Genomic DNA, 26,364 nt, shown 5'->3' with positions numbered 1-26,364 from the left:
ACCCAAACCATTCTATGATTCTATGAAATTTAATAGTGGAAAATATACCATAGCAAAAAAAAAAAAAAAAAAAAAAGGATCAGAATTTTGTTCTCCAGAAAGCCACCATTCTAGCTATCCTGTGAAAAACTTGGTATGGCATAGAAAGCCACAACCTCTGTAAGACCTGGTGAGGTGCTCTGCAACTCCAGCCATAAGCTGCGGATTTTGTCCCCAAAAAGGAGACAGTAGCCATCTTGCAGACCCCAGGCTGTTTGAATGTATTCCCTGGGTGTTACTACTGTCTCAGCTTAATGACTGACTTTTCCCTTCCCCTTCTGCCTTTCCACCTGCTTATTAAGCAGGCAAAGAACATGGTGTCTTTTGTGCATACCGTCGCCTGCAGAGCTCAGGCAGGAAAGGGCTTGTTGATTATGAGATGCTGGATTGAGCTTGTTCTTGGTGTGCTGTAGTTCCATACCCACAAGAGTATGTTGAAGTAGCAGGCAGGTTTACCAGCGCCACTGCTTTGTGCTGAGATAAATTGTGGTTAGAGAGTTTAGTCCTCTGGGGTGGCAGAGGAGTGGCTCACCTTGGGATGCCCCTGCAGCACAGAGGAGGTGAAACCTCTTGCAAACTTGGCTGCAGCAAGGTCAGCCTGAGACTTTTTAGCTCAGTGTTTTCCTTTGCCTGCATGCATTACAGAAGACTTCAGTCCTGCCTGAAAATGCAATAATCTGTCAAAAGTATCCACAAATGCTTGCTAAAATCTGTCCTTAGTGGGCTGGGTGTTCTCACACAGTGAGGGCAGCAAGGTGAGGGTTTTGTGAGGAACCATGCACCCTTCCATCGGTCACCATCTCTTAGTCATTAGTTTGCCTTGCTTTACCTGAAAAGCAGGTTAGCTCATCTGTCAGTGTCATGGGTTTAGTAAGTTTAGCTTTTAATTCCCTCTTGGTTATGACATTTCAGTTCTGTGAGGATCTGCACTGCCCTTCATCTTTCCAACCTGAAGAAGATTGAGTTTCAAGACCATTTACCATGCCAGAGTCTTTCAGAGAAGAGTATAAAAATTAGTGCTCTGTCTATTAAGGACCTTGCAGTAACAAGGGGTATGTGCACTGAAAGCAGTTGTCTTGGCTGAGGTTTCTCTTCCATGCCCTGGTGAGCTGCATGATAGGCAAGATGCCATTTGTGCTCTGTGTGTATTGCTTCCAAGGCACTTTCTGATGTATCTGGATGAAAGATTCTGGAGAAATGCTGAATAGTACTATTAGTGTAAAATAAACATACTTCTTCAATATTTCTGATCCTAAAATGGATCCAGATGCTTTCTATGGCTGCTGGCTCTGCTTTGGTTTTACTGCAGCTCAGTGTGGCCATCTGCATTTGTTCAAGTGAGATGGGTTGTGACAGAGAGCTGCTCACAGCATGCTGTTGTCAAGTCTGCAAAGCTTTATATTTATACATACACATATATAAAAATGAAAAAAGTTACTAACTTACTCTGAGACACCTTTTCTGACTCTGACGCTTCACACACGTTCCAAGGAACTTGGAACAAACTCAGCAAGTTTATCAGTTTTTATGATCACAGCAATCACTTCAGCTTTGTAGGAGAGAAATGGGATTTGGCTGTGTAACTCAAAATAGTCTCTGAAGGAAGTGGACATGTCCATCTCTTCAAAGCTCTGATACAAAAAGACTGTTAAATGCTCCTTGTTACAAGTCACCAGCTGCGCTTTCCAACCTGTGGTTGAGCTTTGCAAGAGGTTACCTTCCAGTTCTGTTTCAAGTGTAAAATAATTTTACCCTGTTTTAAAGGATTGTTAGCATTTTCATGGTTTCTCTCCTACAGAGAAGTTGTCTGCCCCGCTGCTTAAGGATGGCTGCAGTTTCACCAGAGCTGGTGCCAGGGTGCCAACCAAAATGAGGAATAGTATGTTTTGCAGTCTCAGTTTTCAATAAATTTGTGTCAATCAGAGCTTCGTTAGGGATGTTTTTGCTCCACGTATTTTATCCATCCAAGCTCAAGACCATGTTCAAACTAAGCAGCAACTTGGAGGTTGCAGCTGATCCCAAACATCTGTGCTGAGAGTCTCATATGCTCATCAGCTCTGATCCTGCTCTGCTTGAGATATACTTGGTGTATTGATTGCTAAAATCTCTGTGAGTGCTCTACAGGGACCTAATCTATAAAAAGACTTGTCTGCATCGTACATATTAAATCCCCTGAGAGGCAGAATTTTTGGTCCTGTCTAGCTTTTGCAGTTTTCTGCAGCCTAGAGGCTGTATAATTACATTTTATTGAATCCATGGTATTACTCCCCTTTGGAATGGGATACTCTTGAATTAATAGAAAGTAATTAAATATCTGAATGTTCTCACTCATTTAGTACAACCTTCCTTGTGTTCTCCCCAGTGTTGAGAACTTGCTGTGATTTCATGGGTTGTTTGGTTCTTTTGGATTGGGTTTTTTTTTGTGTGTGTATTTTTTTTGCTTCATCTTTGGCAAAGGAAAAGGAAGCCAGCTAAGTAGGCAGCCATGTACTTAGCAGAACTTAAAGGTGGCTCAGGCTGCTTGTTTAACTGTGCTGTCTTGGGAGTGCAATATAGCAAAAGACTGCAAATTCTTGATGTGTTAGTTTCCTGTCTTTTTCTGTGAGTTTGGTGTTATACCAATGCTGGTTTTTCAGCACAGGATGCCTGGCCTGTGGTTTGAAACAAACTCTGAGACAATGATGCCAATTACTGCATTGCTAGTACCAGCTGGATTTGCCTTGTGTAGAAATACCTGATATCATCTGGTGTATGTGATCACTTACTGCCATGCAAAGGTAATTACTCACTCCCCCAGCGAAGACATTTATTTTTTTTTCTGTTCCTGTTTTTTTTTTTTCCCCCTGCAATCTTATTGTGTGCTTTGAACTTCTGAGAAGAACTCAGGAAGACGTAAACCCATGAGTTACTACAGGCTGTATGTCTGGAATTTGTAGGGCATCTCAACATATGGAGTAAATCAGAAAAGCTATGCTGATTTTGCTAAATCATAGAATCGTTTTGATTGGAAAAAACCTGTAAGATCATTGGGTCCAAACATCTAACTCAACCAAGTCTGGTGCTAACACATCTTCCTTAGCACCACGTTTATGTACCTTTCAAGCACCTCCACTGATGGGGGATTCAACCATTTCCCTGAGGAGCCTATTCCAGTGTTTGATAACCCTGTTGGTGAAGAAGTTCTTTCTAATGTCAAATCATAACCTCTCCTAGTGCAACTGGAATTAATTTCTTCTCATTCTACTGCTTCACACTAGGGAGAAAAGACCAGCCCCCAGCTCACTGCAACCTCTTTCCAAGCAGCTGTAGGGCGAGAAGGTCTCCTCTCAGCCTCCTCTTCTCCAGCCTGAACAACCCCTGTCATTCAGACACTCCTCATAAGACCTGTTCTCCAGACCCTTCACCAGCTTTGTTGCCCTTCTCAGGATCCTCTCTTTCCTCTGTGTTGCCCTCCTCTGGATCCTCATAGTGAGAGCCCCAAAACTAAACTCAGTACTCAAGGTGTGGCCTCAGGAGTGCTGAGCACAGTCTGAAATGTGTGGGTTAGACGAAGGGACAGCAGGGTGGTGTCCTGGTTTTCAGCTGGAACAGCTCCAGCTGGAGGACAGAATGTATTTTACTCCAAAGGGGTAAATAAAAACACTTGCACAGAATTGGAGGTTACATAGAAATAATATTTACAAAAGTAAAAAGTACAAAAGGTATTAAGGGAAAAGAATATGTGTGTGTGTGTGTGTGTGTGTGTGTACATATATACACAATCCAAATCGGTCCTGGCCTCACCCCCCAGCTAAGCCCAAGGCAGGCCTTGCTATGCAGCAAGAAATACAGCTCCCACCAGCAAATCCTCCCCCATGCTGCAAACAAAAGCAAAAGCCATGCTCCCAGAGCAGAGAGAGGGATTTGCAGAAGTGCTGTCTCTTAAATGGACACAGGAAAAGGGAATAGAATAAGAAGTTAAAATATCCTGTGCCCTCCCCTCTGGGATGCCTAGTGTCCTGGAGGACTTTTATCTCTATGGTTTTACAATTAAGCCTTAACCTACCACAGGTGGACTGAAAACTGGCTGAAAGATAGAGCTCAAAGGGTTGTGGTCAGTGGCACAGTCTATTTGGAGGTCTGTAACAAGCAGTGTCGCCCAGGGGTCAGTACTGGATCCAGTCCTGTTTAATATGTTCATTAATGATCTGAATAAAGGCACAGAGTGTAAGTGAGAGGAGAGGGTGACATACCAGAAGACTCTGCTGCCATCCAGCATGACCTGGACAGGCTGGAGAGTTGGGCAGAGAGTAACCTTATGGAAGTTCAATAAGGGTACCACACCTAGAAGGAATAACCCCATGTATCAGTACAAGTTGGGACCTGACCTGTTGGAAAGCAGCTCTGTGGAAAAAGACATGGGAGTCCTGGTGGACAACAGGATGACCATGAGCCAGCAATGTGCCCTTGTGGCCAAGAAGGCCAATGGTATCGTGGGATGCATCAAGAAGAGTGTGGCAAGCAGGTCAAGGGAGGTTCTCCTGTCCATCTACTCTGCCCTGGTGAGCCCTCGTCTTAGTATTGTGTCCAGTTCTGGGCTCCCCAGTTCAAGAAGGACAGAGAACTCCTTGATAGGGTACCGCAGAGGGCTACAAAGATGTTCAGGAGACTAAAATATATGTCTTGTGAAGAAAGGCTGAGGGACTTGGGGCTCTTTAGCTGGGAGGAGAGAATAACTGAGGGAAGATCTTATCTATGGTTATAAATACTTAAAGACTGGGTGTCAGGAGAGTGGGATGAGTATTTTTTTAATGGCGCCCAGCAACAAGACAAGAGGTAATGGCTGCAAACTTGAACATAGGGGAGGTCCATCTAAGCATGGGGAAAAACTTTATGTCGAGGGTGGTGGAACATTGGAACAGGCTGCTCAAAGAGGTAGTGGGAATTACTCAAAGCCTGCCTGGATGTCATCCTGTGCTGCTGCTCTGGGTTAACCTGCTCTGGCAGATGATCTCCAGAGGTCCCTGCCAACCAGCGTCCTTCTGCTGCTCTGTGACAGTCACTTTCCCTGGTTCTGCTTGTCGCACTCTTCCTGACACAGGCGAAGATGCTGTTTCTTTTCTTGACTGCCTGGACACACTGCTGGCTCATATTCAGCCAGCTGTCAGTCAGTACCCTCAGGCCTGTCTCAGCTGGGCCACTTTCCAGGCACTCTTCCCCAGGTCTGTAGCATTGCCTGGGATTGTTGTGACCCAAGTGCAATACTTGGCACTTGGCCTTGTTGAATCTCATGCAATCGGCCTTGGCTCATTAATCCAGCTTGTCCAGGTCCTTTTTTTAGAGCTTTCCTACCCTCAAGCCTTAGTATCATCTGCAGAGTTACTGAGGGTGCTCTCAATACCCTTATCCAGACCATTGATAAATATTAAAGAGAACTGTCCCGAAAACTGAGCCCTCGAGCAAACCATTTGTGACCAGCTGCCAACTGGATTTAAGTCTGCTCACTACCATTCTTTGAGCCTGACCACCCAGACAGTTTTCTGCCCACTGAAATGTCCATCTACCCGATCCATAAGCAGCCATTTTCTCCAGGATGGTGCTGTCAGAGACAGTGTCGAATGCTTTGTTTAAGTCCAGGTAAACAACACCCACAGCCTTTCCCTCATTCACTAAGTGGATCCCTCTGTCATAGAAGGAAATCAGGTTCGTGAAGCAGACTTGTGCATGTCTAAGTGCCACAGTAGGTCACTAACCATCTCTGCTTGGATTATGGGGGCTTCATTCTGCTCTCCATTCCTGCCTTCCAGCTCTGGGCTCTGTATCCAGCCAACCGCTGGTCTTCCTGCTAAAGAGGCAAAGAAGATATTGAGTACCTTAGCCTTTTCCTCATCCTTGACCACTATGTTCACCTCTGCATTCAACAAAGGGCAAAGATTCTCCTAATCCTCCTGCTGCTGCTAATGTATTTGTGAAAGCTGGAACCAGATTAGTTTCCAGTTGGGCTTTGGACCCTGTAATTTTCGCTCTGCATGGCTTCATGACACCTTTGTAGTCCTTTTTGAGAGGCCTGCCCTTTCCAATAACTGTAAACTTTACTTTTCTCTCTAAGTTGCAACTAAATGTCTCAGCTTACCCAGGCCAGCCCTCTTCACCACTGACATCTTTCAGCACCTGAGGACAGCCTGTTCCTGTACCTTTAAGAATTCCCTCTTGAGCAGTGTCCAGTCTTCCTGGACTCCTCGGCCCCTCAGGACTGCCTCTGAAGGAACTCTGTTGACCAGTCTCTGAAACAGTCCACAGTCTGCCTGCTGGCAGCCCCAGGTGTCAGTTCTGTTGACCCCTCTCTTTGCAAAGAATTGAGAACTCTCTCATTTTGTGATCGCTGTGCCCAAGACAACCTCAAGGCTATAATTTTAGTACAACTGCATCTATTACTGCTCCATATAAGTGGTTATTTGGGAAGAGTGGATAGAAAAAAACCCTCTTTTTTTATTCCCTTTATGAACAGAATAAATGTACTGCAGGTGGAGGTGTAATAGTAAACTGTTCTTGCCTATATAAAACTACTTTATTTGGACACATGCAAAGTTCCTTCTCATTCCACCTGGTTCCTAAATCAAGTAGTTGATTAATGCATGCACTTTATTACTGGCATTCAAAAATGCATCAGTTGATGTACATGATTAGTTCAGAGAGAGAGATTGTTTAAAAAAATCCAACAACAACAAAAACCCATGTACAAGCACCTGCACAAAACCAAGTCAAGCAGAACTGACTCTGCATAAAAAGAGGGTGAGCAACACCTGTGTAAACCATGGGATTATGGGAAGAGGAGCTGCTTTTCTGTTTCCTTGCACCAGCAATGCTATCAGGCTTATATGTGATGGATCAGAGTGCAGTGGTATTGCCGCAAGCAAAAAAATCATGAATTTTAATCAACTTTACTGGCTGCCATGAAATTTGAGTTGAAAGATTAATGTGAAAAACAGGCAGACCATATTGTTTCTGGAACAAAATTTCCCTTTTCTGTTGATTAAAAGATTTTTTCTTTGAACTTGATAATAAAAAATACTTCCATCTTAGTTCTAGATGTTTTTTAAATTTATTTCTTTTGCTAACCCTTCAGGTCTTACCAGTCCTGGGTGCCTCCCTGAGCCAAGCATCACCTTGTGGCCACCCAGACAGCTGACCTTGGCTACAGAGGCTTTCCAACAGTGGGCCTTGTCGGCTTTCTGCTTTCATCTGTTTTCAGAAAGATGGTTCTAGGGCTTTATTTAAATACTCTTAATGATTAAACAAACAGACAAACCCAAAAAACTCCACAAACTACACAATAGCAACAACAGCAAAGGAAAAGCAAAAAAAAAAAAAAAGATACTTGCCTGGTGAAAACTGATGAGTGAACTGTCCAAGGAGTCCACTTTATAAGGAAGTTTGGCATAGCCAACATACTTTCCTTCACCTCTGCTGCTCCAGGGCTGCTTTTACAGTTATGTAGTTACCATATTAATTTGGTCATCAGTCTTCTTAATTAAATAAAAGTTATTTGAATGCCAGTGTTTTCTGCAGGGGGACATCTAAGCTTTGGGAAAAAATGGACTTGAACTATCATCTCATGTCCCTGGACAGAAACACACACCCATTGTGTTATTTCCAGCCTCTGCCAGGCTGATCCAGATTACTTAGAGTAATTGAGACTGCTTTCCCCTCTGTACTGAAGTTTGTTTCAAAGGTTATCATAGCCACTTTTCCTGTTTTGGCATTAAGCCACCTCTGTGCAGGAATAAGGCTGAAGGCCTGTATATAAGGCCAAACAACTTTTAAGAAAGGGTAAGGGAAAAATTAACCTAAAAGCAGCAGGGAGGAAAAAAAAATTGGTGGATGACTCCTGAGTTCCTAGCCCTCTGTCAGCCATAAGCGCTGTGTTATTTTCTCTTAGGGTCTTCTATGGTTCAACTCCACACCTAGTTTCTGATCTCTGATAGCTGTAGGTTCAGCAACTGCTCATTACTAACGAAGAGTTCATTGCAGCTGGAGCAGAGGCTTATTTGATGCTCTGGGAAACTCTCACTGTTTTCACTAGTAAGGAAAGCAATATATTTGGGGATGTAAATTAGTGTGAAAGGGCACATACAAACCTGCTTAGTACAAATTCCAGCTTGTTTGTACTCCCAGTTGGTTACACCCTTGGCTCAGAACCCAGATATTTCAAGAATTTGGGTTGAGGTATATCCTTTCCCAAAAGAGGCATGAAATTACATTCCCCTTTTGCATCAATGGGTGCAATTTCTGTAAGGTCACCAAGTACTTGATTGAAGCAGAAATGTCAGTTCCTTCAAGGCATGTCCAGAGACTTTGGGAGGGAAGGTGATGTTTTGCTTTGGTACCAGAACCTGATGGCTGCACCTTCTACATCTGAGACAACTTGACTCTTGCTTTGATTGGAATACACTTCCTGTACTTATTTCCATGTTCCTTTACAGCAGCCAGAATTCCTCATGGTGCCACACTTTGCCTTACTGAGGCCGTTGATGCTATGCCTGCTTACCCCAGTGGCTGATCTTTTTTTTCCACTGAAGCCTTCAAAGCATGTACATATGCTGAGATAGAAGATTAGTTTCACTGAGGAGGCTCATTTCACATGCAAATGCTCTCTGGGCTGCTGCACAAAATGAAGCCTGTCTGATTTTGAATTTTTTTTTTGTGTATTTATTTTAATGCTCCACTGGAAACAGTCTTTGCTTGGCTTGCTCCACCTTTCCATGTTGCTGTGCTGCAGGGCCAGAGGCTGGGGTCATGGGAACCAATTGGGTGACATTCACCAATTGTAATATCACGCTGTGGTGGAATCAGCCTGGATGGCTGGTAGGGCTGTTACTGTTCCTGGTATTCTCCTTGGTATTATTTCCCCCTAGTAATGAAGAAAGAGAGCATTTGCCAATGCCTCAAGATATCCTGATTTGCCACATACTGGATAATCAGCTGCCTGAGAAGGTGCACAAACAACATGGGGTGCAACTTGTTGGGGTGCCAGGACAGGATGTGTGCACCACGAGATGAGCAGTCCAGTAATCCTTCTGCATGCCTTTCCTTGCAGTTACCTGGCCGAGCAGTGCTGGAATGGCGGCTTTGTCTACCTGATCATGTTGCGCCGCATCAAGCGCAAAGCTCCTCTTCCTCCCTCCAACGGCAACAACAGCAACAGTTGCGACCCCAAAGCCAAGCCCTGTCCTGAACCCAGCGACAGAGCTGCCCAAAATGGGAAAAGGACCAGGAAGTTTGGGGTCATCACCAGAACACCGGGCAGCAAGGATGGCAAAGAAAAGCTGGGCCTGGAGCACGGGAATGGGCACTGCACCCCAATGGAGGTGGAGGTTGCTCAGCCAGAGACGTCTGAAACTGAAAGCAATGGGGAAGAGCAGCTCCAGGGCACCGTTGGACAGTACCGGTTGTCAGATGGTGGTGTGCCAGACCTTGGTGACCAGTCTGCCCTGGTAAGTTTGCGTTGAGGCTTTCCAGAGAAGGAAGCAGCCAGTGTGCTAGCAGACTAAGGGTATGTCTCAAGTGGCTTTCTGTGTTTCAGTGCTTCATCCCCAGGCTGAGCCTTCAAGTGATGATCCAAGCTGTTGGGGCACCAATCTATGGGGTGGGGTCCAAAAAGAGGGGCAGGATGATTAAATAGTAATTGTGAGGAACCTTTGTCATGCTCTGTCTTTGGCAGAGGTCTCTATATTTCTCTCCTGTCGTGTTTGGCCTCAGGATTTCTTTTGCTGAGACAGCTGATGAATTTACTACACCAGGGCTGGAGGTGTCGTTGGACAATGGTCCTTCTGCCTTTGGGACTTCGTATTTATGTCTGATCTAAGCGACACCTTAAAGATGATATTATTGTTGGAATTGAAGTTTGCCTTCTTGATGCACCAATCAATAGTGCTACAGAACTTGTTTGGCCTTGTGTGTTTCAGGACCACATGGAAGTTGTGAATTTTGCTCTGAGTCGATGAGATGGGCAATTTGGTAGTGTTTGAGATGACAGGGTGATTTGGGCTTTCATTGCTTCTCTCTTCGTCCTAGTGGAGATCTTGATATTTTTTGGCTAGAAATTGTAGTGTTGCTGGATGGAGAAAAATAACCCAAGGCCTTAATCAGGTTTCAGAATCCATCTGTCAGCAGAAGAGCTGTCTGCCAGTCTTCCCAGAGACACTGATAGTATAAACACGAGTGCTGCTTTGTTGGTCTTGAAGCTTGCTGCAGCAGCTGGTTTTGGTTTTAAGACTTCAAAGCTGGTAACAAAGCAGTGTGAGTGGACACCTCATCACTAAATTCTCTTGAGGAAGGTATGTGAGAGGAATGTGTCTTCTGAATTAATGCTCCCCAATGCAGGGTGGTGGTGATGGGGGTTGTGAACTTAAACTAGTTTAATTTAAAGGATGTTGGAGGGGCTGAAACAAATTTTAAAAACTATTGGTCTTAAAGAATTGTAATTGAGGAAAACCTGCTTTTCCCATCAGTGAGACATGTTGAATTTCGTGGTGCAACAGGTAGGGGCAGATACTTGTGTACTGTTCTGGCAAGCCTCGTAATTGCAATTGCTTTCTGAAAGAAAACATCAAAAGTTTAAAAATAAATAAATAAATCCATCAGTATTTTGAAAGCTCTGGTCCATAAGAAAACTTCATCAATCTGTTGTGAAAATGTCTGATGAGACACATGTTATAAATGAAGATGATCTGAGTTTGTTCTGAGAATAGGGAAAGCCAATATGTATGTGTATATGTAAAGGTACTCTTTAATGCAGAGCCATTTCATGCTAGTGTTACCCTAACATTTTGAGTAGTGTTTTTCTGAGAAATACATTGTTTAATTCAGAACATATATGTATCAATGTAAGCAATAAATACATTTTTAATGCAGAGCACATAGAAAGTGGCTTTGTAAAATGCAAAAACGTAGCTGAGTCACTGGAAATTTAAGAGATGTAATCTGCTCAGTTGTGGTGTATCTGCCATGTAGCCTGTTGGAAGGTATAGTTATTTAATAAAATAGCTTCTTTTGCTCTCTTGATTTCCACCCACCCTGCAATACTTTACTTAGAAATCTGACCTCTGTGTGTGTCAGTATTAATTACATTTTCGTGACATCTAATAAGGAGAAGTGTGAATAGCTGGAACCTGAAGAGCATGCATGCTCATCCTTTGCTTTTTAAAGACAAGGGGACCTTATTAGAAATCCATCTCTTTAGCATCCATGGGTGTTGCTGCTATCATAGTAATGAGAGGCTTCATTCAGTTTCTTAATAAGCATGGAACAGGGACAATGAGTAAAATTTTCAAAATTATATGAGTCCTGTTAAAAAAGAAAAAAAAGGTAAGGAATAAAGACAGTTGGGTGCCTTAAAACTCACTTCCAGCTCCAGTTTCTGAGTGTGGCCTGTCACTCAGGTATGTGAGATCCAGTCGTGTCAGGACCCTTGTCCAAACAACATCAAGGATATCATGTCAAAAGTTGCAGTGTTCTTCCAGGCTTCAAAGTGTGAGTCAAACCTCTCTTAGCTGTGGGATGAGTTACCTCCCCCCAGGCAGGGGCAGGGTGCATTGACAGGGGGCCCTCTCCACAGGAACCAATGCAACTCCATCCCCACTGCCCAACCCATGCTTGCTGTCTCTTCCACATGTTCACTAATTGAATATCCAGCGCAGTCAGCCCTGAGCCTTTGGGGAGGAGTACCTTCACTGCAAGAAGATGAGAGCCACCCTGCAGTGGGTTGGAGGTCTGCTGCGAGTGGGCGGAAAGGCTTCAAGAAATGACTCCGCAACAGACAGGGCTGCAGGACCTTGCTGGTCCTCCCCACTGTTCCTTCTCCCTCTCCTGCCCCAGGATGCAGAATGAATTACTGGAATTGGAATATAGAATCCAAGAACATCTCTTTTTCTCCCTGTGGAAAATTAGTTTGAAGTAGTCGTGATGAAAACAAAGGAGAATTTGGCTTGAATTCACTTTCTGTACTGAATTCAGCAGCCAGCTCATGGCTGATGCCTTGAGGATATTGTGCCAAGAGTGCTTTTGAGGCATCCATGTGTCTTCAGTGTCATTTGCTTCCAGGGTAGCTGTTCTCCCATGACTGTGGGGTTGTTCTCTGGTTTTCTCGCTACATGTTGAGTCATGAAATGAAAGGCAAGACAAATTTTGCTTGTCACCTGAATCTTCCAGGACATTCTTGTGTTACTGGTTTGTGTGCATGTGTCAGTCCTCTTCTTAAGGCTTGCTTTCGTCTCCTAGATCTTGGTCTGTCTCTCCTGCATATCTGGCAGGCAGCATTTAATGTTTACAAGCAGCTAAGTTATGCTGCAGCGTTCTTAGGATGAACCCAAATATCCTTTAAAATGTGTGGATTCAAAGCAGCAAGGCTTTGTGTGCCTGGCAGGAAGACCTCAAAGGCCTGGAAATGAGACCTGACCTTGGAAGGACTCAAACTGGCTGCGGAGGGAGTCGTGGGCAGTCATTTAAGACCAGGTGATCTCGGAGCCAGAGTAATGATCCATCACATCCTGGGAAGACTGGGGAGCGTAAATACAGAAATTAAAGTTTACTTCTTTTATTCAGTGCCCTGAGACAGGGCAATATTTTGTAGGCTTATAAAGGCACAAATGAAAGAGGAGCTTGGAGAGGGACTGCTGGAGTCAGCTGAAAAATGACATAAAGGCCTCCTCACAATATACCGATTTTGTGGTTTCACTGCTTTTATCAGTAGGAAAAAGTCCCTCAGTTTAGTTCTTATTTAATCTGTCATAGTGTTTTTGGAAGGACTGTGGACCACTTCCTTAGCTGTTTAGTTCCTGAAGAGTGCCCAGACACAGCCAGGTACAGCTGGTAGAAGTAGGATGTGAAGGCTGAAAATGCTAGGGTTGCAAGTGTAAGGACTGCAAGTGTAGTTTATAAGAATAACTTGGAGTGATCAAGATTTCACTGGCATGACAGGAGGCTTTTGTTGATGCAGCCAGAAGATGGTTAGTTGGAGATAAGGTGTACCAGAGTGGACTGGCCACCTTCACTTTTCTCTGGCCGTAGAAGGATGCTCTGAAAAGTCCTTGTAGTACCAGCCATTAATAGAAAAGAAAAAACAAACAAACAAACCCCCAGGAACAACAAATAAACACCTAGAACACCTCTAGAACCCCCTTAAATCCTCTTGCTTCTAAATAAGCATGCAGATTAATAGTAGATTGAAATCCACATCGAAGTTAGTAGTCACCAGTGGAAGCTGTGTAAAGGAGACTTGACAGGGTAAAAGTGCTTTTAACAGTGGAGGAAGGCATGTGGAGAGGGATTGGTGTGCTGCATTTGGACATTTCTCCATTCAGTGAGACACATGGCACAGGATGAGTGTAGTGCGTGCTCCAGGTCTCCCAGGCTGATTGCTTCACCAGGACTCTGGTAGGATGCAGAATGGAAATGTCAAAGTCTAGTGGCTCCGTAAGGCATGCAGTCAGCATACCATCTATTAAAAAAAGGGAGATAGGAGGGCAAGAGGGGTTTTGGGGAAGTCTGGTTTACAGTAGTGCTTCAAGATTTTGGCTCCCTGTTAAGTACCTCATCCACTCTACTGTGGGCTGCAGTTGTCAGAGTCTGCTTTACTGTCTTATATACCAACTAAGCCCAGCTTAGGTGGACGGTGACCCCCTCCAGACTTGTGAGCGTGTACACAGGTGCACACAGATGTGTGTGTGTGTGTGTGTGAGAGAGACCAGCCACGTCTTTGCCAGCCAGCATTTGCTTTTGCGTCACTGCAACTGCGTGGTACTTGATTTTATTCTATCAGCAACTCTCTCCTTTGTTTGGGCCTGTTACTGCTATCTTATTAAGATGGCTTGTGTTGAGAAAGGATGAATGCCTTGGAATTGCATTTTGCTTTGCAGTTAGGGAAGGCTGACCACCATTCTGTAGTAGTATTTACCAACTAGCACTGGTAAATGCCAGCCTTACCTTGCATTTTGGTTAATGGAAAGTGTTCCTTATCTTGCCAAGCAGAAGAGGAAGCTTAATAGCACGTTACAGGAATCAAAACATGAGGCTTTGAAATAATGTACTGGCTTTAAGCATTTTACTATTTTTTTAAACATGATGCAGAAAAAGTATTTCACATCCCCTTGCTGTACAAAAATGAAAACCTTGCTGTTAGCAAGGTATTACGTTGAAGCTAAGTTGCTATACATCAGGGTTTGGTTTGGTTTGTTTTTTTTTCTTTTGCAATCTAAGCAGTAATTATTGTTTCATCAAGGCTTTTATGGGACCCTTATGTGATGCATGTTTTGAGCATAAATAATGCTTATTTTTAGTTTTTAATGTAGATACCTTTAGTCATGTAAAGGCCTTCCTCAGAATCTGATCTGTTCTTAATGTCTTTTCATCTGTTATGTCTGCTTCCAACTTTCATTAACGTGAGTCCTGGGGCTATCTACTGTCTTGAAGTTTTAATATGCACTATAATAAGCATATCTTCTTTCTCTCCTGCCTGTTTTGGGTTGTAAACTCTCCTAGGGATAAGGGTTGTCTTTTAATTGTAGCTGTACAGTACTGACAAAACTTGGCCTTGCTTTTGGTTGAGGTTTTAGGAAGTGCTTTGATGTAACTAGTAGTGAAATTACAGTTAATTTATTTTGCTGTTGGTTATGTTCCACCTTGCCATAAAACAACCATCGTCACAACTTTTTGGTATTAAGTCTTGCTCATGCCAAATTTTTTTCACATGACTTAAGATTTTACCTTTGTTTGCTATGATTTAAGCAATAGCTGCAGCTGTGACAGCTATAGATTCAATTTTGTATGGCAACCTATTCTGTTTTTGGATTGAATTTTCCAAATCTGTGGTGAAGGGTTGGGCACAAAGATAGTTTGGTAATGGGTAAGTTATGATAAGTTAGTTTTAATGTGTCATTTTGAAATGGGGTCCTTGTGGAAATGAGCTGCCCTCAAAGACATCACAGATATGCACAAGGTTGTGTTACAGGTGTCAGCTGTGATCAGCTATCATAAACCATAGGTGAGAGCATCAATGTGAAGCAATTTCCCACTTACAGAGAAAGTGGTTTGTTGTTTGGGGTTTTTTTCGTTTTGCATATGGCATGAGGATACAGCAAGCTGTATCTTTAGTGGAATGTGAAGGGCTGGCTTTATCTGAAATATAAGTTCACACCATTTTATGTTTTAATCCTTAAGTGTGAATGTTTGAAACTAAGGGGACATGCCTAAAGATAGACTATGTTGTTTGCTTAGCTGCTGGCATGTTTTGGGTGTTAGTGGGGATTATAAAGCTACATACACATAATTTTTGAGGCAGGGTGCTGAAACCACTGAGCAAACCCAAAGGATCCTGATGCTGAGAGTTGTAATACTTGCCTTCACAGGAAGACCCTCTTTAGCTGACATAGAAGCCTGAGAAACCTGAAACTAACCAGCCATTCCAGATAGCCCAGCAAGACAATGAGATTGGGCAAGATACTCAAGGGAATGCAGACACCTTCTGACCCTTAAAAGCCTGAACTCACCAGAGTCAGGGATAGCTGAAAAATCCTTCGGCTTATCTTGCAATAAAGGTTCAGTTCATGGAGAGAGGGGAGCAGCCCAGAGAGGTGCAGACCAGATGGTGATGGCTCAGGATGACAAATGACTCCACCAGATTTTTATAAGGAGTTACGATGTAGTTCAGGTGCTTGCAAAGGCTGATAAAATGTTTAAAGGCCTTGCCAAGGAAGTTATGTCAACCAGCAGCCTGCCTTGGGAGATGGGTCCCTTGGGGACAGTCTGCTTTAAGTCACCAAATTTTCATGCACTCAGCTGTGATGCCTGTTTTGTGTATTTTAATCCTTGTATGGTTTTGCTTTTGACTTTCCCCAGGCTGTATCCACTCGGATGCTTCTCTTTCCGTGGGGAAAGTACTCAGTGAAAACATGCCAAGTGCCTGGTGGCTGTTTGTCCAAACACAAGAACTTGTTAGATCACCATTGGACACTTGAATGCAATTGCAGTTGTGTCTGTGCTGCTAGTTTCTACTTATTTTGAGGATGTGGAAAGTTAACGTGGCCAACACTGTAATTAGTTTTAAGGTTTTGATTTTCCTTCTTTCAAGTAGTGTAAGAGACATCAGTCATCCAGAGGTAGAAGCCAAAGCCAAAGTCTTTGTGCTAAGAAGCTTTCACTGGCAGTAGATCTGGACAAAGAACTCCTGTCTTGGAGTAACTTATTGGTAAAGGAATTTAGGTTTCTTTCCCCTACTTTTGATTTGTCTTGCAGTTGATTAGCTTGTTTGTGCAATAATAAAACCAAGACCTAAGGCAGCAGATGAAAGCACGGGTCCTGCTGTCAGATCAGCCTTAAAAATAACCTGGTTAAGATCAGGTGAAAATACACTCATTATCTAGTAATGAAATAATTGCTTTGTTAAGAATATGCAAAAACCAGATAATATCTGTGATGTGAAGAGTGGTGACTTTTGATTTCTTCTTGAGACTGGCATATTTGAGCTGCTCAGCTGGTGTGTGATCACACAAGTTAATTCCCCAGCTAGTCTTTCCCAACTGCCTACTGGATAAAAGATATAGTGGGAGGAGGCATGATTTCACCCAAGGTAGAGCAGGTATCTGGAAGCAGTATTTTTAACTTACCCCACATCAGTAAAAGATGCTGGGGAATGGTGTGCCAGTACAGACATCCAAGTATACTCCCTCTCCCTGTAGAGGAGGATGCTGTGCTGGTCACTGCTTGAAGGCAGTTGCTTATATGCTGGTCTGAATGTGATGCATTTCTCTTTGGGGGATTTTCTGCTGGTTTTGTGCTGATTTTCAGCTGCGTGTGTGAGCAGTACATGGGCTGATAGCACTTATGAAGCCTATTGAAATACATTATTTTTAATGTATGAAACTTTCTCTTGTCTCCCGTTTCCAAAGCAGCTTCATGGCTGATGAGAAAGAGCTCACTGCTTGTTGCTCCTACAGGGAAAACCTGTTAAGCTTCAAGTCAGAATTAGTCCCTGCAGACAGAGAGGAAAAATCCATGTTGAATTGCAGAGGGAGGGGTATATCCCATGGGCTGTTTGGGCCCATGGCAGTCAGTGTGTCTGCACAGACATTCTCATCAGGTTTTGTATCTGCTTATATTTAAAAATTGTTACATATTTACACCAGGTTCAGCCGAATTGCTGCTGTGACAGAAAGTGCTTTTTCACAGACAGCTATTTTACATTTTCCATTTTACTGTCTGGCTTTTTAACTACTTGCTGCGTTTCTGTTTTCCATTTGTTTACACCTTGCTCCTGCCAAGCTTTTCTTTAATACAAAATTTCAAAGCAATTTTTCCTTTGTATATGTAGATTTGCAGCTTCTTGAACATGGCACAGTCAAAATCAGTCAAACCCCTTTAAACTCCCCTGCAATTAGCAGTGAGAAAACGGGGGAGAGAAGGGGGAGAGGAAGAGAGAAGGGGGGTAAAGAACGTCTCCAATGTCTTTTATTAATTTATTTATTTTCCTCAGCACTCAGAGGAAAACGTTTCTTTTTGGTTTATTAATGATGTGCTTATGAAATCGACCGTTTGATGGTATGCACTTGGAGCAGGCAGAAGGCAAGCTTCCCCACATCGTGCTGGCAGCGTGCTTCCTTTCTAATCTGCAGCACGCTAGTTTATTCCAGATGTAGGCTCTCTCTCTGAATGGAGGCTGCCTGATGTACAATGGCTTCATGGTGGAGAAAAAATAGCCTTCAGGGACCCACTTGAAGCTGCCAGCTGTGTTCTCTGTTCTCACTTGTGGTCTGTTACATAAGATGACCCAATTTTTTTTTTTTTTTGCTTGTGATTAATCTGAGTAAGAATATTCATACTGTCTTTAAAAACATTTTAATTATTTGTAGCTCAGGCACGTTGAAGTTCATCAGCTTCAAGTGGAAAAATCTGGTCAAAAGGACTGCTTGCTTGAAAGAGTGAAGTGAGGAGGAAGGTTGAGTCACCTAGCAGTGATGGAACTGCACAGAACAAAAATTAGCAATTAGCCCAGTTGCAACCTGGCATGACCATTTGTGTTTCTGCTTGCTATGTGAGATAGGTCAAAAAACATAGGTTTGGAAGGGACTTCAACTCTGAGACCATCTTAGACACATGTTGGTCCGTTGTGTCCATGAAATCCACATTTCCTCTTCATAGGCAGGTCTGTTGCTACACGGGATTTAAAAGAAACGTCCATAGGGTGGCTCTGGGCGGAGTTAACATTTGCTCCCAGGAGATGGGGAACAAATCTCTAATGAGAAAATTTGGCTTCTTGTTCCTTTGACGGTCTCAAAACAGACATAGGTGTCATTCTATTTTCCCCCAAATCTCAAGTGGATTGCATGAAGTTTTCTGTGTTGTCAAATACCAGTATTTAGCCTATGCTGCCTGGTGAGCCCTTTTCACCTTGGTTCTCAAGTGCTGAGCTTTGTTACTGTGACCTGCCTTTGGTTAAGGGACTGTAGTTGGTTTTGCAATTCTTAAGAGTGCCCAGAGCTGGGTATTGCCTAGTCCCTGTCTGTGACAGGATCTGGCAGTGCCTCTCTCAGTCCTTGCAGAGGATGTTTGGTGTTTGAGATACCTGGCTGGACTGGCATCAGCACATCACTGTGCTTTAGGTGTGAAATGCTTTTGCACCAAGAGCCCTGCGTGCATGTGTACAGATCTATTGTGTCACTTGTGAACAAAGCTGAGGGGCTTATTCTGAGTCAGTTTTAAATGAAAGCTACGTGAATTATTCTGAGAGGATGGGGAAGTTTGCATGTTAATAGAAATGTGAAACTAGCAGGAGCCAAGCAGCAACTAGAATTGTGCAGCCTGTCTGGGAGACTAGTCAGTAATTAAACTCTTCTTCCTCTGGGCAGGGACTATGCAGGCTCCAAGGACGGTGGCATCAGACCTGCAAACTGTCAAACCTAACTATACTTAGAGTTTCTCTTGCGTATTTTAAGTCTCTGCCGTGGAGCAAATACACCAGAACCCTAACTTTCATTCAGGATTTGAGCTAAATCATTTTATGAAATAAATCTTGAAAATGTGATCCTTTTAAAAAAAAAAAATAAAAGCAGCATCATTCTGATTTTGTTTCTTTTCTTTTTCTTTTTTTATCTAAAGCATTAGTCTTTGTGTTGCTTAACCAGAAACTCTGCAAAAAATCAAGAAAACTGGGTTTAAGTAAAATTTAAATGTATTTTAAATGCTTGGAATTGGCACAGATGTTTACTATTAAGGCTTTCCTGTGATGGAGTCACATAGGATACACACTGAAACCGATAGCATTTCCTAGCTGGCTGTGAAGCATCCGTTTGCTGCTCTCCTTAGCAGCTTCATAGGGATGAAATGGGCATTCTGCTGAGCACCCCTTTTCTCTAAGAGGCCTCAAGCAAAGGCTAGAAATCTGCTGTTTAATACTTAGCTTTCAAAATCGTGGTGTGATGTACCTCGGAGGTGGGGTGTGCTTTGTAGCACGTGGTGAAATGGAAAGTTATGAAATGTTTTATGAAGAAGGGGGAAAGAACAGTGAGTAGATCTGATTTCCAGTCGACGTCGTTTTATTTATTCCCGGTGAAATGCATGCAGCTGATCAGCAGGGGCTCGAGGGACAGCCTTTTCTGACACAGGAGATGGTGACCATGTCATTTGGAAATTAGTGAGAGAAATACTTACTTGGGTATGTGCCAAATGGTTTTGTTGTCTTTATTGTGACTATATTCTGTTGCCTGTGTTTGGACTGAGTAATGCTTTATTTTGCAAGCACTTCTGATTTCAGTGGGAGTTCAGTGAAAATGAGATGCTGCTTGCGTTAAGAGCACTGGAGTCTTGCCATTTGCTGCTAAGTGTTTTGCTATGTGAATGCATATTTGAGAGTGGGTCAGTTAAGAATAAGTTAGATATTTTTTGTTGTCGTTAATGAGATGTGTGATAGTGAAGAGTGCTGAGGAATGCAAGCTAGGGCACTGCACACTGTGGGCCTTTGCATAACTTGAATTCCAGAAAGCTTCTGCAGATCATTAAATGCAATTTGATGTCTGTATTGTTGAACTTTATTGGAGGGTCTGCTTCCTAACTGGATTTAACAATGGGACACTTGGAGCGGCATCTTATGAAGAGAATAGATGGTCATTTTTTCAGCTGAGCTTGCTTGAGGCAGGCAGAGAAATTGTAATTCTCTGTTACACTGTTTTCATTAGGGGTGCAAGGTACTTTATGGCAATGAAACCTCTCTGGAGCATTTTTGTGCTGTAAGTCAGTTCTGTTTTGAAAGCAGATTAAATATAGTTGACTCTTGCCCCTGCATTTAACACAGCAACTCATGTATAAATCTACTTTATCTCCATGCATTCTCTGTCTTGATATGTCCTGTTATTCAGCAGGAGACTGGGCTTTTATCAATGCGTTGAGTATCCCTGTTGGGGTATTGCCCAAGTTAACAAATTAACCACAGGTATATATGTTTTCAGACACAATTTTTTTGTGTTACCTCTTAAGACTCCTGGTTTGTTTTTCCTATTTCTTCTACCTGTGGTCTAGAGGCTGTGCAACATGATTATTTTTCACTTTGTTCTGATAATATTGGTGTAGATATTGACCTCTTTGTTCCTGTATCTGAAAAACTTGTCTTGCATGTCATTTAAAAGCTTCAACATGGGGCCCCAATGACCAAGTGGGGGGGGGGGGGGGGAGAGAGCACACTTTCTTCATTTTCTTCACTTAATAAAGGCTTTGATAAACAACACTGACCTAAAATCTGCAGGTTGTTGACAGAAGCCTTGAGTTTGCTGATATATTTAGCAGTTCATCTTCTCAGAAACAAGCACCAGTTTGTACATGCTCTTCACAGTTTGGCATGAAATTTTAATCATCTTTGCTGCTTGGGTGTTTGCGTACTGTGAGAACGTTACTTGTGTGCAGAACAGACCCAGTCAGAAATAGCTGACCTGGTGCCTGGTGACTGCAACACATGGCCTAAAAATTGCCTCCGAATTGTGCATTTTACTGTCTTCCAAGCTTGAAAACTTCCTATGGTTTCTCATAATTCTCTTATACTAGTTCATCCCCTCTGAGACAATCCTGGCAATTGCCTTACCTGTCTTGCTTGCTTGTGTGCTTTTTCTCTTTCCTTTTTTTCTCATTGCTGGTATCTGCCACACTTGCAATTTCCTTTTGCCCAGTCCTGCTGGTAGGAATTCATGGGAACTAGGTTTTGTTTTTCATTTCAGATTGCTCTGGAGTTTGTAAAGCATATTTTGGATAAATATTTGTAACATTAAAATAAATAAATAAAGGTGTCCTAAACATTGCTTGTGACTGAAAGATGCTTTTTGTGGTGGGTAAATTTATAATTTACAATCCATAGAATAGCTGTCCAATAAGAAATACTTGATTGGCAGCTGATGATTTGAAGCTGAGAGGTTTTTTTCCTGTATCTCAAATCCTGCAAACCATTCTGGAGTGGAAGTGCTGCCATGTGATGCCCATCTGGTTGCTGCAGCAGTAGCAGCTGCACTACCTGGTGTTTAAGTCCCCCTTGAACAACAGCTTGCTTCTTTGCAGCCCTGCATAGCTCATCCTTGAGTTTTGATGGAGGAGTGTGAGGCCACAGGTTGCTTCAGGAAGGATTAGGGCATTGAGAGTGGCATCTCTGTGGGGCTCAGAAGAGCTGCAAACAGCCCTGCGAGGAAAACTCTGTGCTGACTCTGCTCTGTGCTGCCTCCTTCTTTCTGCCTCCTTTGCTTGGACCACAGCTAACATGGCAAAGCTCATCAAAAACACCCATATAGCTTGAGCTATTCATATGTAATGGTGATGGGTAGCAAGGTGCTAAACAGCTCCCACCTGTACTCTCCCAGCCCTCTCTCAGTGTCCAAATCCAAATTCAAGGACTCTCTGCACGTTTTCTCTCAGCGAGAAGGTTGCCGCATATGGAAGATGCACATCCTGAAGGGCACAGATGGGCTGGGAATCCAGATAACAGGAGGCAGAGGGTCGAAGCGGTCCCCTCACAGCATCATCGTCACCCATGTGGAGGAAGGTGGCTCTGCACACAGGTGAGCAACGTAGTGCCTTCGTGAGAGTGGGTGTGATGGAGCATCCATGGGCACCACTGCTAGTCAGACTCTTGAGATAGGTGTGGGAGTTTTGCCCTGCAGTTGTATGAGGGTGGTAATACCGGGATTTTTAGCCTGAAAACTTATTTTCGAGAGATTGGTCACTGAAGCTTCTTTCAGCATGTATATTCCAAACTACAGACAGATTAAACACTTGGTGATGGAGCATAAACCAAGGAATCTGGTTGCTTGTAGGGGTTTTCCCCTGAGTCCACTTTTGGAAGATGAGCCTTTTCCATTGGATCAGCAGTGGGTGAGTGAGTTGCACAACTTGGGGTGCTCACTGCCAGCCCTGGCTCTGTTCGCTGACAGCAGGGAGATGAGGCTCACTGCTGCTCTCTGACCTTCTCCTGTGGGGCACAGAGAAGACTTCAGGGGTATCAGCTCCAGAGTGAAATGGGTTTAGTTATAACAATGATTTCCTTGGACACCTTTGTAAACCATTTATTCTTTCGGCCAGTAACACTGAAACCTTAGCATCAGCCAGATCCATGCCTCTGTGTCCCACCGCATGCCACTGCAGACTGGCACCAGAGGACTGCCCAGCTGCTCTGTTCCCACTCTGTTTCCACAGGGATGGCAGGCTGACAACAGGTGACGAGCTCCTCATGATCAATGGGCAGTCACTGGTTGGGCTTTCCCACCAGGATGCTGTGGCTCTCCTTCGCTCAGCCGCTGGCCTGGTGCAACTGGTGGTCGCAAGCAAGGTACAGTTGTCTCCTTGATGGTCTCCTGAATGTACATCCACAAGAGTTTGTGCAAGTGCCCCATCGAAAGGGTGTATTTTTAATAGGGAATCACATGTGCACATTTGCTCCCCCAAAATATAACGCACAGCCGTGGGAAATAAATCAGTAGCTGCCATAAATCTATGGCAAATCAGCAGGGTATAGACCAACTTAATGATTTGCTTGTATTGCCACTGTCATTAAGTGTGCAAATGAGTCTGTATTTATTCATGCAGATGTTAGTTAAATTTTGACCAGAACCATTTCTTAAAATGTATGCTAAATAAAGCAGGCTGTTCTCAGCCTCTTCTGCTTCCTGCCTGTGTAGCCTGTGTCACTCTCATCTCTTGCCCTATCTGTGTGCCTGAGGTCTCTTGATGATAATCTCTTGGCTTGAGTTCCTTATTTTGCCCTTGTTAATAGCTTGAAGTGGAGCTCTTACAGATAAAGCAGCATGAAATTTCAGGGAAATGAGAATGGAACTCATTTAGGAATCAAACTCTTCATTCTGCTTTCATCTCAGGCGAGGTTGAGAGGTTGTTACACTCCTATTAGAAAATACTGCCCACCCTTGTCCTCCCTGGACCACAGCCTACTCTTCCCCATCTTGGGCTAATGCAGATGTTTGGTGGGTGGCTGACTGGCTCCCAAAAGTGCCTGGGGTCTCAAAGGACCTGTCTCCAGCTGTGCGCTATCAGGGCCTTTGGGAAAGGGGCATATTTTTAATACAGAGCTGCATGTGCACATTTGCTACTCTGGATTCAACACACAGCTATGGGAAATATATCTGTAGCTGCCATAAACCTGTGGGATTTATGGCGGGTGGGTGCCATCAGGGCCTTTGGGCTGTTTGCAGGAACATCGTGAGCCAAAGGGATCACTCACAAAACTGCATTTCCAGGTGGAGTGTGAAGTGTCAGCAAGCCACTGTGTCAGTATTTTTAAAATTTTTCTTAGCTTCCTCTTCAGGTTGCCGCAGTCAACCTGATGCAGATTTCTGGAGGCTTAATGTCTGGATGCTCTTATGGCTTCCCAGGATGCTTTATGCTCGTGTTTTTCAAGAAGAGGCTCTTTTCCACCGTATTCAAGGTGAAGAGCCTGTAACTTTTCTAATTTGTCAGTTAAAGGATGAAGTATGTTGATGACCTTCTCTAGGCTCATAGCTTGTTACTAACCCCACTGGTGTTTATTCTGGAAACAACAGACTTTGACCTGAAGTAGGTACATTTTGTATTTACTTTAGACAATTGTACTCCCTGCCAAAAACACAAGGCAGTAAACTGCATAAATTTCTTGTTAAAATTATTTGCTTGCTCATGTGATGACTGCATCAAAATAATCATCATGAATAAGCTTACCGCATGAAACATGTTTCTGAATGTGCTGTGAATGCTTGGCCCTTTTTTGTGCATTTGGACAGCTTTCAGGTCCCTGGGAGGAGGACTTGGAAAGGCAAGTGGTGGGAAATCCAGGCTGTGCTGTGTTCCAGGCAGTCTCAAAAAAGGTGTAAATAGGTGAAGCGTTCCCCAGAAGCTCCCTCTGGGCATTATTTGTTGCTATGGGAAAGGAATGTTGCAATTTGGCCTGGTGTGTGCCCTTGAATGAAGGATTCGTTCTGAAAGCAATAAAATGAGAGTCTGGCCACTGCTTTCAGCTGATGCATGTGTTTGCCTCTTGGAAGGGGTGCCAAAGACTGGAAACTGATCCCAAAACATCAGTACTGAGTTGGTAGAGGATCTCTGCATCAGTTTTCATTTTGTTTGTTCTCCTAGGTAGGGTTGTTGATGTATTATTGTTACGCTTGTAGATAGAGAAATGTATAAAGTAAATATGCTCAGGGAGGGAGCAGCAGCACAGAGTGTGATTTGGGATTCAATGAAATGAGTAATGAGGTCTGTAAACCCTGAGTCTGCTCACAGTGACACTTGATAAACCCAAAGTAGGGAGGAGAAGGCTGCTGAGAAAGCACTTATTTTAGATTCTGCTTTACGAAATCTGAATGTTTTAGATGTGTATTGGCCTGTGTTTACTATATATGCACTTTAAAACCACATCTACTTTTTATAACTGGACTACTAGTCTTTGAGCATATGGAAATGTGTGACAAAGGGAGGATTACCTGGGAGCTCTCATGGGGCAGGTAAAATGGAACAGTGCTTTTTACATGTGATGTAACATATTTTGTTGTCTTTTGGGTAGGAATCTGCTGAAGGGGATTTTCTGAAGTACCCATCTACCAGTTTGCCAGACTTGCTTAGCACATGCTCAGTCCAAGACTCTGTCTCTTGCACTGACAATAAGGAAAATGAAGAACCAGAAGGCGATGTGAAAGGAGTAAAAGAGTCTCCTGAAAAACTGGTCACTGTAAGTGTGGCTTGGGTGTGGCGTTTTTACACTCCTCCTTGGCGTCCATTTACATCTGTCACCTTCTTCTACAACCTGACATGGAGCAGGTCCTCAGGACAGGGCAATCTCACCCACTCTTCCTTTACATGGGACATAGGTGACAGGCTGAATTGGAGATTGCCATCTACCACAGAGCATCTGCCGTGTCTGCTACTATACTGCAGCAAAACAGTGGCACAGGGAGCAGAAGCTCTTGTGTCCTGCAAGCTATGTGGCAGTCATGGTTCTGTTTTTCTCTCTGCTGTTGGACCATTTTCCACCCACTTCACTGCTTTTGTTGGATCTGATGCAGTCTCTCGCAGTGCTTACGCAGTAACATGCTCTTCTTTCCTCTCCTTTTGTAACTAAACTTCTTTAACAGTTTGTGATCCAAGTCTTCAAGTTTTTATTTGCTCTGCTGAAGCCAACAGATGCTTTTGCAGGGAGGGATACAAATTTCTGGCTGTGAACCATAACTGAAGTTTTGCTGAATGAATGCTGCTGATTGGTAATCTCACTTCCATTCCCTTCAGGGCTGCATTAAGCAGAGATTAAGTGGATTACTGTTATTTATTTGTAATGTAGCAGCTCTCTGAAACTTCATCAGTGTTCTAGGGCTCTGTTGTATTATATAGACAAAGAATAAAATGATGTTTGCCACTTTGAGGACCTTGCAGGGAGGTTTCCAGTAAGGGAAAGTAGGTGGATTCACTTGAAGCTTTTATCTCCTTTTTTTTTTTTTTTCCCCAGCAATTATAATAAATCCCTCAAACTTCTGGATGACTCAGATGTGATACTGGTTTGGTGATTTGTTTTGATTTTGTGTTCTTGTACTTTCTCATTTCTGATCAAAAGACTGCGTGCCAGGATGAATCTTGTGCTGCAGTCTAGCTGGTGCTGATGTTCACTTCATACCTGCCTGTTGTCTCTGACTTTCTTTGAGACTGTGCCTCTAACAGCCCTCACTCTCGCACGTCTTTACTGTGATAAGTTGTGTTATTTATACATTGTATCTCTTCTGTGTGCCAGGATGTCTTTTTTTGGTGGGGAGGAGTAGAAAAACAAATAAATCAAGGATGCTTACCATGCTG

General features: G+C 43.3%; 1 protein-coding gene across 1 annotated transcript in view; it reads left to right on the top strand.

Annotated features, from left to right (window-relative positions):
• Positions 1–26,364, top strand: part of PDZD2 (PDZ domain containing 2) — a 156,517-nt gene that overhangs the window by 78,252 nt on the left and 51,901 nt on the right. The window contains exons 2-5 of the mRNA XM_054397824.1: positions 9,116–9,512; positions 21,958–22,100; positions 22,735–22,867; positions 25,088–25,252. Of these exons, the coding sequence (XP_054253799.1) occupies positions 9,116–9,512; positions 21,958–22,100; positions 22,735–22,867; positions 25,088–25,252 (838 nt within the window). The remainder of the gene's footprint in view (positions 1–9,115; positions 9,513–21,957; positions 22,101–22,734; positions 22,868–25,087; positions 25,253–26,364) is intronic.

This window comes from Indicator indicator, chromosome Z (genome assembly GCF_027791375.1).
Source record: "Indicator indicator isolate 239-I01 chromosome Z, UM_Iind_1.1, whole genome shotgun sequence".
In the NCBI taxonomy this organism is placed as follows: Eukaryota; Metazoa; Chordata; class Aves; order Piciformes; family Indicatoridae; genus Indicator; species Indicator indicator.
Note: the sequence above shows the minus strand (reverse complement) of the source record. Positions and strands in the feature narration are given on the sequence as shown.